The following is a 14,262-nucleotide window of genomic DNA, read 5'->3' on the forward strand; positions in this document are numbered from 1 at the left end:
GACATTTTGATGATATTGATTCTTCCAATCCATGAGCATGGAAGATTTTTCCATTTCTTGGTATCCTCTTCTATTTCTTTCTTTAAGGTTATGCAATTTTTATCATAGAGATCTTTAACGTCCTTGGTTAAGTTTATTCCAAGGTATTTGATTGTTTTTGTAGCTATTGTGAATGGGATTGATCTTAGAAGTTCTTCCTCAGCCATGGCATTGTCTGTGTATACAAAGTCTGTTAATTTTTGTGCATTGATTTTATACCCTGCTACTTTGCCAAAATCTTCTATGAGTCCCAATAGTCTCTTAGTAGAGTTCTTTGGGTCCCCTAAATAAAGAATCATGTCATCTACAAAGAGGGATAATTTGAGTTCTTCCTTCCCAATTTGTATCCCTTTAATTTCTTTTTCTTGCCTAATAGCTCTGGCTAGAACCTCCAGAACTATATTAAATAGCAGTGGTGAGAGTGGGCATCCCTGTCTGGTACCAGATCTCAGTGGAAATGCTTCCAACTTTTCCCCATTCAATAGGATGTTGGCTGTGGGTTTTTCATAGATTGCTTTGATTGTATTGAGGAATGTTCTTTCCAAACCCAGTTTGCTTAGAGTTTTCATCATGAAAGGGTGTTGTATTTTATCAAATGCTTTCTCGGCGTCTATTGAGATAATCATATGTTTTTTCTTCTGCAGTCTGTTAATGTGGTGTATCGCATTGATTGTCTTGCGCACAATAAACCATCCCTGCATACCAGGGATAAATCCCACTTGGTCTGGGTGGATGATCTTTCTGATGTGTTGTTGCATTCTCTTGGCCAGAATTTTATTGAGGATTTTTGCATCTATGTTCATCAGGGATATTGGTCTGTAATGCTCTTTCAGTGCTGCATCTTTTTCCGGCTTAGGAATTAAGGTGATGCTGGCTTCATAGTAAGAATTTGGGAGGATTCCCTCTTCTTCTATTGTTCTGAATAGTTTGAGAAGAATTGGAGTTAGTTCTTCTTTAAATGTCTTGTAGAATTCAGCAGTGAATCCTTCTGGTCCTGGGCTTTTCTTTGTTGGGAGGGCCTTTATTACTGTTTCAATTTCTGTCTGAGTTATGGGTCTATTTAGGTTTTCGATGTCTTCCTGGTTCAATGTAGGTAGGTTGCATGTGTCCAGGAATCTATCCATTTCTGATAGGTTTCCCTGTTTGCTGGCATACAGGTCCTTGTAGTAATTTCTGATGATTCTTTTTATTTCTGTGGTGTCTGTTGTTGCGTTTCCTTTTTCATCTCTGATTTTATTGATTTGGGTCTTTTCTCTTCTTTTTTTAGTTAGTTGGGCCAATGGGGTGTCAATTTTGTTTATTTTTTCAAAAAACCAGCTCCTCGTTTGGCTGATTTTTTGTAATGTTGTTTTGGATTCAATCCTGTTGATTTCTTCTCTGATTTTAATTATTTCTCTTCTCCTACTAGATTTGGGTCTGGTTTGCTGCAGTTTTTCTAGATCCTTGAGGTGAATTGAAAGCTCATCTATTTGGTGCCTTTCCAATTTCTTGATGTAGGCACCTATTGATATAAACTTTCCTCTTAACACTGCTTTTGCTGTATCCCATAAGTTTTGGTATGTTGTGCTGTTATCCTCATTTACTTCCAGAAAATTCTTGATTTCTCGTTTAATTTCTTCTATGACCCATTGTTAATTCAGGAGCATGTTGTTCAATCTCCATGTGTTTGCATATGCTCTAGGGATTCCTGAGTTGCTAATTTCCAACTTCATTCCTTTATGGTCTGAGAAGCTGCATGGTATGATTCTAATTCTTTTGAATTTGCTGAGACTTGCTTTATGGCCTAGTATGTGGTCAATCCTAGAGAAGGTTCCATGTACTGCTGAGAAGAATGTAAAATCTTTAGCTGTAGGATTGAAAGTTCTGTATATATCTGTTAGATCCTTTTGGGTTATAGTGTCATTTAAATCTACTGTATCCTTGTTGACCTTCTGTCCGGATGATCTGTCTATTTCTGAGAGTGGAGTATTGAAGTCCCCCAGTACTATTGTATTGGGGTCTAAGTCTCCCTTTAAGTCTGTTAACAAATCTTTTAGATAAACCGGTGCCCTGTAGTTAGGTGCATATACATTGATAATTGTTATATCTTCTTGTTGTATTGATCCCTTAATCATTATATAGTGTCCCTCTTTTTCTCTCTTAACAGTTTTTGTGGTAAAGTTTATGTTGTCCGATGTTAAGATGGCTACGCCTGCTCTTTTTTCATTTCTGTTGGCATGGTATATCTTTTTCCAGCCTTTCACTTTCAGTCTGTATGGATCTATGTTGGAAAGATGTGTTTCTTGTAAGCAGCAAATAGAAGGGTTTTGTTCCTTAATCCAATCAGCCAATCCGTGTCTTTTAACTGGACAGTTCAGGCCATTAACGTTCAATGTGACTAATGATAACTGGTAACTTTGCCCTGCCATTTGCCAAAGATAAGTTCTAATATATGCTTTGAATTCCCTGTGATCTTTTGCTGTGAGGTTTCCTTCCTTTACCTTCTTTCATATTGATGGCCGTGTTTCTGTGTTTCTGTGTGTAACACATCTTTAAGCATCTTTTGCAGGGCTGGACGAGTGGACACAAAGTCTTTCAATTTCAGTTTGCTATGAAAAGTCTTTATTTCACCTTCATTCACAAATGATAGCTTTGCAGGATATAATATTCTGGGCTGGCAGTTTTCTCTCTTAGTACCTGGTCTATATCTCGCCATTCCCTCCTAGCTTGTAGGGTTTCTGATGAGAAGCCAGCTGTGAGTCTGATTGGAGATCCTCTGAGAGTAATCTGACGTTTCTCTCTTGCACATTTTAGGATCTATTCTTTATTTTTCACTGTGGAGAGTTTAATTACAATGTGTCGTGGTGAGGATCTCTTTTGGTCATGTTTATTAGGGGTTCTGTGAGCTTCCTGTACTAGGATTTCTCTGTCCTTCTCCAAACCTGGGAAATTTTCTGCTAATATCTCACTAAAAAGGCCTTCTAATCCTTTCTCCCTCTCCATGCCTTCAGGAACTCCTAGAACCCGAATGTTGGTTTTTTTAGTAGTATCCTGCAAATTCCTGACAATATGTTTTAGATTTCTAATTTCCTCTTCTTTTTTTGGTCTGACTGTATCCTTTCCTGTTCTCTGTCTTGTAAGTCTGATATTCTCTCTTCTGCTTCACCCATTCTGTTTGTAAGGCTCTCTATTGTGTTTTTCATTTGATCTATTGAATTCTTCATTTCATTATGATTTCTCGTCACTATCACAGTTTCCTGTTGTACTAGTTGTTTCGTTTCATTTTGATTCCTCCTTAATATTTCATTTTCACGAGAGAGATTTTCTATCTTGTCCATTAAGGATTTCTGTAGTTCAAGAATTTGTTTTTGAGAACTTCTTAATGTGCTTATCAATTTTTTGAGATCTGCTTCTTGCATTTCTTCTAACTCATCATCTTCATAATCTTGAATTGGGGTGTCTTTTTTGTTTGGGGGCGTCATGGTGACTTCCTTGTTTTTATTGCCTCGGTTTTTGCGTTTGGTATTTGGCATATTGGAGCTATTTGGTTTCTTCACTGTGGTGCTTTTTCTTGTTATACTATGACTTTAGATTAAGTGGACTGTCTGTTTTTGATGGAGTCTTAGAGGCTTGAGATGGGTGTGGCCTGGGAGCTCTGTTTGGTGTGCCAAAGGTGACACTCCCAGGTTAGGCGTGGTAGATCTCTCTCTCTCTCTTTCTTTCTTTTTTTGATTCAAACAGCTGAATGAAGTTGGAGGTAGTTAGCAGGCAAATGATATACCCACAGGAGCCAGAGATCGGAAGGTCTTTCCCAAGGACCACACAGGGAATCTGTTCTGCCCTCAGGGTGGGCTCATATTCTCCTTCAGTCTCCCACTGGGTTGCCAAAGTTACGGAATTGTAGCGTCTCTGGAGAGTACTCACGTGAATTCCATGAGTTCTCTCCCCCACCGTCTCTTTTTTCACAGTCTCAGTTCAGTAGCACCACAAATTTACTAGGTCCTAATCTCCTGTTAATTCACCCCGCCCATAGTCAGGTTTTTCTGCTAGGCTCAGGGCCGGTGCACACCTGAGGTCGCTCTACTTATGACGTATGTCCAAGATGGCACCTGCTCTTTGTCTTGCTCGCCCTTGAAAGGTGAGCGGAGAGTGAGAAACCCGTGTCCGTACCAGTCACCTTTTTTTTTTCTCTCTCTCTTCCATTTAGCCTGGTGAACTTTTCCCCCCTGGGGGTCATTCCTTCTAGTTTCCTCTCTCCGCTTGCCTGCCGGTGTCTCGGGCTATTGAGGTTTGGCTCACCTCGTGTTCCAGCGCTGGTGTGTTGAGTCTGCCGCTGGTGTCCCGAACTGTGGGCTCCCACGCTCTCCACGCAGGTCCACTGTGAATCACGCATTCCGGAAGAGTTTCTTCTGCTGTTTCCTCCCCTACTCTTCCTTGAACCTGCAGTATCTCCACTTTTATTAAACTGTCTCTCCCCGGACTATCAGTGTGCTCCCTTCCTATTCCGCCATCTTGCTGCCTACCTCTACATCTCTTGCTTCTACCACGTTTCCTGCATTCTCTTTACCCAGGGGAGCTTCTAGGTCTTTGAATTTGAGCCACTGTCCTGTAGAGAAGTGGCCTGACTCTGCACTCAGGTCCCACAGCTCACTGTGGAAATCCTAAGTTTTTCATCAGTTGCCCTTAGTAGTTTCTATTGTCTTTTGACTTCTGAGTTTTGCTGGAAGTGGTTTCGTATTTTAAACAAAATGTTGTTTTATGAATAATGAGAATTTTCCCAGGATTTTTTGCTGCGTTGCATATAAGAAAATGTATCAGGGGTGTTGCCCTGTCCATGTAAGGAGACACTTCTGAATACTCATTTTCTTGTAAACTTGAGCAAAACTGATTGTGGGTTTCAATTATGTTGCAGCTAATGTTGGTATGCTAATGCCAGGTTTTTGTCTTGCTGTGATGATCACTCTAAAAATGCTGTCTTAATGCAGAGAGAGGTGAATACTTGAATCATGACAGCACCCTCCACTTCAACCATGGACATGGTGTAAGCAGTGAGAAATGCTCCCTTATCACCAGTGAATCTGCATTGAATGTCTTCAGTTCAAGACTTAATGAAACATTCATGTTTGGCCTCAATGAGAAGTTGATTTTTTCAGTATACAAGATTGCCTTCTTGCTACACCTATGCCAATACATGAATTACCACATTTTCATTTTCCTGTCAAGAAGATTTAAAAGGTGCTTAATAGTTTTAATTTGCAATATTTATTTTAAATAAATTTTCATGGTAAGTAACAATATACATTTCTTCTTTTATGTCCTTAATAACCATTTCCCATATTTCTAATATTGTTGGGGGTTTCATGGAATATTGTTAAATGAAAAAAAGAAGCTTTAGAATGTACATGTAGTAAGAGTTCAATGTTACAAAACATTTAATGCTATATGTATGTGTTTATATGCACTGATATTCTCTGATAATATATGACTACACATTCATATATGTACAGAAACATGTAAATCTTTATAGTAGTTTATTAACTGGGCTTAAGCAGGTTCAGCCCCTGCTTTCAACACCAACATGCCATATTGAAATGGCAGTTCAAGTACTGACTGCTCCTCTTCCATCCATCTCCCTGTTAATGCAACCAGGAAGGCAGGAGAAAATGGACCAGGTACATGGGTCCCTGCAATCCACATGGGTACCAGGATATAGTTCAGGACGCCTGGATTTAGCCTGTCCCAGAACTAGCTGTGACAGCCATTTGTGGAGGGAAGCAGAGAATGGAAGATTTTTGTCTCTCCATCTCTCTATGATATTCTACATTTAAAATAAATAAATAAATCTTTATCTACTAACTTAAAGATGCATGACAATGTGTCTTCGTCTGGGAGATGAGCTCAGAAAGGGGAATGAGTGATATCACTTTTAATTTCAGATACAGAAGGAGAAGGAGGGAAAAACATGGTTAAAATACAAGGAGTATTTGATTTTCAGGTACCTTTGGTTTAGAGTGGAAATGAGGCTGATTAATTCAAATAAATAGCCCAAAATTGCCTTCAAAATTATGTTAAGTGTGAAACAGCATGATGGAATGTAGAAAAATGATAACATAGGCTTTCTATGGATTTTGATCATGTTCTGGAAAAAAGCACTGAGAACATAAGATTAGAAATAAAACAATGCACATATATACCTGCCTCTAAATTGAAAATAGGGTGTAAAATAATATTCCAAATTTTTATTCTATGTTCACAAGAGCCCCAAGAAGGAACATGAATTGTAAAACCCAATGATTGTCTTTCTTTAAGCTGATCCTCTCAACTTTCCCTACAGGTTAGAACTGTTCCTAGCATAGTTATTTTTAGGGCCTAGCATTTTGTGTAGCAGACAAAGCCAAGAAAAGCAGTAGAAGATGGCCCCATTGCTTGGGTTCCTGACACCCATATGAGACCTGGATGATGCTCCTGACTTATCTGGCTAAGCCCTAGCCATTGCAGCTTTTTGTAAAATAACCAGTTAGTGGAAGAACGATCTCTCTCTCTCTCTCTCTCTCTCTCTCTCTCTCCATCCTGCTCCTCCTCCCCCTGTTCACCTTCTCCCTTGTGTCTGTAACTCTGACTTTCAAATAAATAAATAAATGTTTAAAAATTTGTTTCTCTCTTCTGAAACCACAACTCCAATAACTCTAGGTGACATTCAGACAAAACAACTTTTTACCATCTTCCCTTTCATCCCTCACTCTGCTTCTCATTATGAAAGCTGGTGTGACCTATTGGGACTCTATATTTGTTTATTTCTTACCTGCTTGATGCACAAATGAAGAGAATACAGAGAACTGACACTAGCATTATTATTTTCCTTTTATTTAGATCATGGAGACTGAAGTATGGGTCTAAATTGTCATATTCAAATATTTATTTCTGTTTTATAGTGATAAGACTTGGTAAAGCAACATTGATATGAATTAGCAAATGCAGAAATCAGTATAGGTGTTGCAGAATGTAGGGAATAGCAGATGTTCTCATGAAATGATGTTATGAAATTCCCTAAATGGAGGTTGTGTGTTTACTGGATCTGAGGGAATAGTAAGATGTGAGAGAGGTCAGAGAGGGTGTCTCTGACAGAGGAGGGGATAGACAGTGCCTGTGAAGATGGGGGATTGCAGATGACGGTACAGTAGAAGCCAGTCTGCCCCTTTTCATACAGGAAAGAAGAAGAGCTCGTAAGAATGTGGCACAGAAACAAATCCATTGACAACTGCAGTGATGTCCAGGTCCTTTGGCTCAACCGGAGATTGCAGTTTGAAGTTCTGCAAAATGGAGGTCAGGAACAAAAACAGCTTGATGTGGGCCAGGCCCTCACCCACACACATCCATTTTCCTGAAAATAACAAACAGAGAGGGCATTCACTTGCAGTGTGTAACTGTGAATGTAACAAACACTGTGTTAGTAACTGGTACAAAGAAAATATACAGTAATTGATGGATGGATGGATGGATGGATGGAAATTTGGAAAGGTGTTTGTATGCACAAATGTATAATGTCTGGCACACTTCTCTCTCCTCTTAGCCCTAGCCATACGCATTTTTCACAAACCTACAGCCAGCATCATATTGAATGGGGAAAAATTGGAAGCATTTCCATTAAGATGTGGAAAAATACAAGCATGTCCACTTTCACCATTACTATTCAATACAGTTCCAGAAATTTTGTCAGAGCTGCTGGGCAAGAAAAGAAATCAAAGAGATACAAATGGGAAAGCAGGAAGTCAAAGTATCCCTGTTTGCAGATGACATGATCCTTTATTTAAGGGAACCAAATGACTCCACCAAGGGACTATTGCAACTCATAAGAGAATCTGCAGGATATAAAATCAATACATAAATACATCAGTAATATTTGGATACAAAGACAATGCCATGGTTGAGAAAGAAATTGTAAGATTAGCTTCATTAACAATAGCTACAAAATTTAAATTTCTTGGAGTAAATGTAACCAAGTATGTGAAATATCTCTAAATGAAAATTTTAAAAAATTAAGTAAAAATAGAAAAAGACATAAAAAACTAAAAATCTTTCATTTTCTTCTATTGTAAGGCATAATATCATAGATGTCCATAGCACCCAAAACAATTTGCAAAATACCAAGGACATTCTTTTTAGATTTAGAAGAAATCAATGCTAAAATTCATGTGGAAGCAAAAGAAAGCCCTGTGTTTATTTTACCTCAATTCATAGTAGATAAATTAAAGACCGAACTCAGCAGTCCATCACCTAATGACTGTATAAAGAAACTGTGATTATAACACACTGTGGAATACAGTGTGGAATACTCAAAAAACATTGAAATCTTGTTTTTTGCAGCTAGATACCTTAAGCTTAGTGATTAAGCCAGTCCCCAAGAGACAAATATCATGTTTTCCTTGATATGTGTTAAGAGAGTACAAAAAAATTTAATGTACATGAACAAAACTCACATAAGATTTGATTATGGTTAATGCCTTTATCAATATTCTTGAGGAAGAGTGGTTTTCTACTGGTTGAATTCTTTATTTATTTGAAGGTTATACTTATGAACATAAAACAGACTGAAAGTATATCATTGCAAAAACTAAAAGACAAAATAAGGAAAGAGGAGGAATTGCAGGAGTGTGGGAGGGATGGAGTATAGGGTGGGTAGTATCATTATGCTCATAAATCTGTACATATGGAATACATGAAATTTGTTCACCCTATATGAAGAAAAAATTCAATTAAAAGAGCTATCTTTTCCTCTGAAGTTCCATGGAAATGAATTTTATTACCTGCTGAGAAAGGCATGAAGTAGTCAAGTAGTCACTCTTCTTAAAGTTGCCACTCTCATCCAGAAATTGTCCAGAGTCAAATACCTTTGGGTTAGGAAATGCGTTTGCATTATGTATCACGGATGTCAGTGATGTTATGATGTCCGTACCCTGGATAAAACAGACACAAATAAGTCAAGTTATTAAGAAGTCACTGAGCTGGAGTAAAAAAACCGTGGAAATCACTTAGGACAATATTTTAATCAATAGAAGAGGAAGCCCAGGTCCCAGGAAGAACAGTAACATCTCTAGCCACCAACTGCATCAAGCATGCAGTGTTGAAGATTTCTACACCACAGTGCCCTGTGCAGAGGGAATGAGTGGCTCATATCCTTGGAGCACTACACTCTGTAAAGACATCTGGCACAGGGTGAGCCTGAGTAATGGGTATAAAACAGCTAGTACAACAATCCCCTCCAGTAGGTCCCCAACCTGATGCAATGGAGGCACAGAGGGAAGAAGAACATATCATTATGTTCTTAGAATTACAACTAGAAAACACACTGACTCTGTTAATAACTAAAATTAAAATTTTAAAATTAAAACTTAAAATTTTTAAAAATTAAATTTTAAAGTTAGAAACATGTTAGAGAATTTTTTTAACTTTCATTTAGTAAATTTAATTTCCAAAGTAAGTTTATGGATCACAATGGCTCCTCCCCCATAACTTCACTCCCACCCACAACCGACCCATCTCCCACTCCCTCTCCCATTCCATTCACATCAAGATTCATTTCCAATTATCTTTATATACATAAGATCAATTTGGTATATATTAAGGAAAGATTTCATCAGTTTGCACCCACACAGAACATAAAGTGTAAAATACTGTTTCAGTACTAGTTACAGCATGAATTCACATTGGACAACACATTAAGGACAGAGATCCCACATGAGGAGTAAGTACACAGTGACTCCTCTTGTTCACTTAACAATTTGACACTCTTGTTTATGGCATCAGTAATCTCCCTAAGCTCTAGTCATGAGATGTCAAAGCCATGGAAGCCTTTTCAGTTCGCTGACTTCGATCTTATTTAGACCAGGTCATAGTCAAAGTGGAAGTTCTCTTCTCCCTTCAGAGAAAGGTACCTCCTTCTTTGATGTCCCGTTCTTTCCACTGGTATCTCACTAGCAGAGATCTTTCATTTAGGTGTTTTTTTTTTTTTTTTTCCAGAGTATCTTGGCTTTCCATGCCTAAAATACTATCATGGGCTCTTCAGCAAGATCTAAATGCATTAAAGGCAGATTCTGAGGCCAGAGTGCTATCTAGGACATCTGCCATTCTATGAGTCTGCTGTGTATCCCCTTCCCATGTTGGATCGTTCTCTCCCTTTTTTGTTCTATCAGTTAGTATTCACTGACACTAGTCTTGTATGTGTGATCCCTTTGACTCTTAGACCTATCAGTGTGATCAATTGTGAATTGAAATTGATCACTTGGACTAGTGAGATGTCGTTGGTACATGCAATCTTGATGGGATTGTATTGGAATTTGCTGGCACATTTCTAACTCCACCACTTGGGGCAAGTCCGATTGAGCATGTCCCAAACTGTACATCTCCTCCCTCTCTTATTCCCATTCTCATATTTAACAGGTATCACTTTTCAGTTAAAATTTAAACACCTAATAATAAATGTGTGTTGATTACAGAGTTCAACCAATAGTATTAACTAGAACAAAAAAATACTAAAAGGGATAAAGTATTACATTGTACATCAACAGTCAGGACAAGGGCTGATCAAGTCACTGTTTCTTATAGTGTCCCTTTCACTTCAACAGGTTTCCTTTTTGGTGTTTGGTTAGTTGTCACCGATCAGGGAGAACATATGATATTTGTCCCTTTGGGACTGGCTTAATTCACTCAGCATCATGTTTTCCAGATTCCTCCATTTTGTTGAAATGACCAGATTTCATTGTTTTTGACTGCTGTATAGTATTCTATAGAGTACATGTCCCATAATTTCTTTAACCAGTCTACTGTTGATGGGCATTTGGGTTGGTTCCAGGTCTTAGCTATTGTGAATTGAGCTGCAATAAACATTAATGTGCAGACAGCTTTTTTCTTTGCCAGTTTAATTTCCTTTGGATAAATTCCAAGGAGTGGTATGGCTGGGTTGAATGGTAGGGTTATATTCAGCTTTCTGAGGATCTCCAGACTGACTTCCATAGTGGCTTAACCAGTTTGCATTCCCACCAACAGTGGGTTAGTGTCCCTTTTTCCCCACATCTTCTCCAGCATCTATTGTTGGTAGATTTCTGAATGTGAGCCATTCTAACTGGGGTGAGGTGAAACCTCATTGTGGTTTTGATTTGCATTTCCCTGATTGCTAGTGATCTTGAACATTTTTTCATGTGTCTGTTGGCCATTTGGATTTCCTCTTTTGAAAAATGTCTATTGAGGTCCTTGGCCCATCTCTTAAGTGGGTTGTTTGTTTTGTTGTTTTGGAGTTTCTTGATCTCATTGTAGATTCTGGTTATCAACCCATTATAAGTTGCATAGTTTGCAAATGTTTTTTCCCATTCTGTCGGTTGTCTCTTCACTCTCCTGACTGTTTCTTTTGCAGTACAGAAACTTCTCAATTTGATGCAATCCCAAATGTTAATTTTGGCTTTGCTTACTGTGCTTCTGGGGTGTTTGCCAAGAAGTCTTTGCCCGTACCTATATCTTGCAGGGTTTCTCCAATGTTCTCTAGTAATTTGATGGTGTCAGGTCGTAGATTTAAGTCTTTAATCCCCGTTGAGTGCATTTTTGTGTAAGGTGAAAGGTAGGGGTCTTGCTTCATGATTCTGCATGTGGAAATCCTATTTTCCCAGCACCATTTATTGAATAGAGTATCCTTACTCCAGGGATTGGTTTTGGACCCTTGATCAAATATGAGTTGGCTGTAGATGTTTGGATTGATTTATGGTGTTTCTATTCTGTACCATTGGTCTATCCATCTGTTTCTGTACCAGTACCATGCTGTTTTGGTTGCAACTGCCCTTTAGTATGTCCTAAAATCTGGTATGTAATGCCTCCGGCTTTGTTTTTGTTGTACAAGATTTGTTCGCTATTCGAGGTCTCCTGTGCCTCCATATGAATTTCAGCATCATTTTTTCTAGATCTGAGAAGAATATCTTTGGTATTTTAATTGGTATCGCATTGAATGTATAAATTGCTTTTGGGAGAATGGACATTTTGATAATAATGATTCTTCCAATCCATGAGCATGTGAGTCTGTATATTTGCAGGTTTAGGATATGTGTTCATTTGCAGTGGTGCTCTTATCATCTTCCTACCCCCCCAGATGTAGCCTTTTTGAGCATTCCTGCAATTTATAATCACGTTTCTTAAAAATCTCTATTTCTTTATTACCGGTTTTAACCTTTATTTATTTTCTTGCAAGACAGATGGTAATTTTCATCTCTATCTCTATCCCATATACATACACGCCCACAATGACAGGCGCACAGTAGTCACTCCATTTAGCACAATATATTTAGATCACATATTTTGATCATATTAGCATTCACTTTTTCATCATTCTGAACACATAAATATAGTTTCCTAGTGAGACAATTCTTCATCTTTAATTTTTATTAATTCCTTCAACATTATTAACTTTGTCATCATTTTTCATTCACAATTTTCTATCTCCTGGAATGAAATATTTCCCAATGCTTTCATAGATGTTTCAAACACCTGGTGATAATTCTCTGGTTATTGTGAAACTTTAGGTTATTAGTCACATCATTATTGTTCTTCATGTCTCTGCTCATGTCTGCCTATCCATCTGGTCTACTCTGCAGTGAATATGTCCAGTGCCTGGTACCAGAAACCCCCAACACTTTATCCTCCTGTGGGAGCTTTCAGTTCCTAGAGCCCACGACTTCTCACTTGGTTTCTGACATTTGGATGGAGAACCACATACTGTATTTTTTCTGAGAAAATGGGATAAGTAAGTTTTTTGCAAACATGAAGGTTTAAAGATACCCTTTTGTTATTAATGATATAATAGTTATTCTTGAGAATTCTGATGCTTTTCTTTTTTTATTTTTTATTTTTTATTTTTTTATTTTTTTTTTATTTTTGACAGACAGAGTGGACAGTGAGAGAGAGAGAGACAGAGAGAAAGGTCTTCCTTTGCTGTTGGTTCACCCTCCAATGGCCGCCGCGGCCGGTGCGCTGCGGCCGGTGCACCGCGCTGATCCGATGGCAGGAGCCAGGAGCCAGGTGCTTTTCCTGGTCTCCCATGGGGTGCAGGGCCCAAGCACCTGGGCCATCCTCCACTGCACTCCCTGGCCACAGCAGAGAGCTGGCCTGGAAGAGGGGCAACCGGGACAGAATCCGGCGCCCCGACCGGGACTAGAACCCGGTGTGCCGACACCACAAGGCGGAGGATTAGCCTAATGAGCCGCGGCGCCGGCCTGAGAATTCTGATGCTTTTCTAGGTCCTAATCTTTTAATATGATCTTTCTTATCTCTCTGAAATTGATCATAATTTTCTTTTATTCTTCTGTTCTGAAACTCCATGGCCTTGTGTCTTGTGCAGATGTTTTTATTTCATTTACTTTGTTGGATACTAGGAAATAATATTCTATGAAGAAGGCAAAATATGGAGGTCTCCATTAGAGCCATTTGCTCTCTGGAGGGTTCATGCAGCAGCTGAATTTCAGGAGACAAGATGGAGAGAAGAGCCAAGGTCTTGGAACACCAGGAGAGCCACACATGCCTTTGCACCTTTCACCTCAAACTTCTGTCCCGGAATACAGGGCTTCTGAGGCTTGGTGTCCCCAGAAATTGAACTCCCTTTTCCTGAGGGGAAATTCACTTAGCTTAGAAGAGGAATTGTGGGGGGAACTGGGACAGGGATAACCACGTGTCTCAGCCTCTTGTTCTACCCTCTTTGACTCTTGGGATTTCCAAATCCTGACCCTTGGGGATGTAGGGACACAGACTAGCTCCTCTTCCTTGTTGACCCTTCCTCTGCTATGTTTGGGTTACAACTTCTCCCTCTCTGCAAGCTAATGATCATCTCTGCAACTGCTCTGGGAGTTTCAGGCATTTACGAGAGAGTTATGAGCTGGTTCCTGTACTCACTCACTTCTACTTTTAAAGTACTATTTCTCATTTGTAATTGTGCAGTTGTCTGTTAAGTGGGAGCTTGCTCAAGGGAAAAAGTGTGTTATCATACCTCCTACAAAAGTAAACTTCTCCCAGATAATTTCCCAAATGAATTTGTCTAAGAAATATAAAATTATTTCACCTCTCTCAATGTTGTTTTATTCAAGGCCAGCTTTAGGGCAATAGATTTCTGTTGTAATAGCACTACTTTGCGTGCATTTTCTGACTGAAAGGAACACCTGACTTATGCATCTAAGCTTTTTGGGTACATCCCACACTGGAATTAGCTAAAGAAGT

At 38.9% G+C, this 14,262-nt stretch overlaps 1 protein-coding gene across 1 annotated transcript in view; it reads right to left on the reverse strand.

The window, feature by feature from the left end:
• Positions 1-7,217: 7,217 nt before the first annotated feature.
• LOC100351945 (cytochrome P450 2C5-like) overlaps positions 7,218-14,262 on the reverse strand; it is a 51,778-nt gene continuing 44,733 nt past the window's right edge. The window contains exons 6-7 of the mRNA XM_089313620.1: positions 8,823-8,972; positions 7,218-7,328 (exon numbers count right to left, since the gene is read on the reverse strand). Coding sequence (XP_089169746.1) covers positions 7,218-7,328; positions 8,823-8,972 — 261 coding nt within the window. The remainder of the gene's footprint in view (positions 7,329-8,822; positions 8,973-14,262) is intronic.

Source organism: Oryctolagus cuniculus, chromosome 15 (assembly GCF_051225735.1).
Source record: "Oryctolagus cuniculus isolate XC-2025 breed Fujian yellow rabbit chromosome 15, ASM5122573v1, whole genome shotgun sequence".
Classification (NCBI taxonomy): domain Eukaryota; kingdom Metazoa; phylum Chordata; class Mammalia; order Lagomorpha; family Leporidae; genus Oryctolagus; species Oryctolagus cuniculus.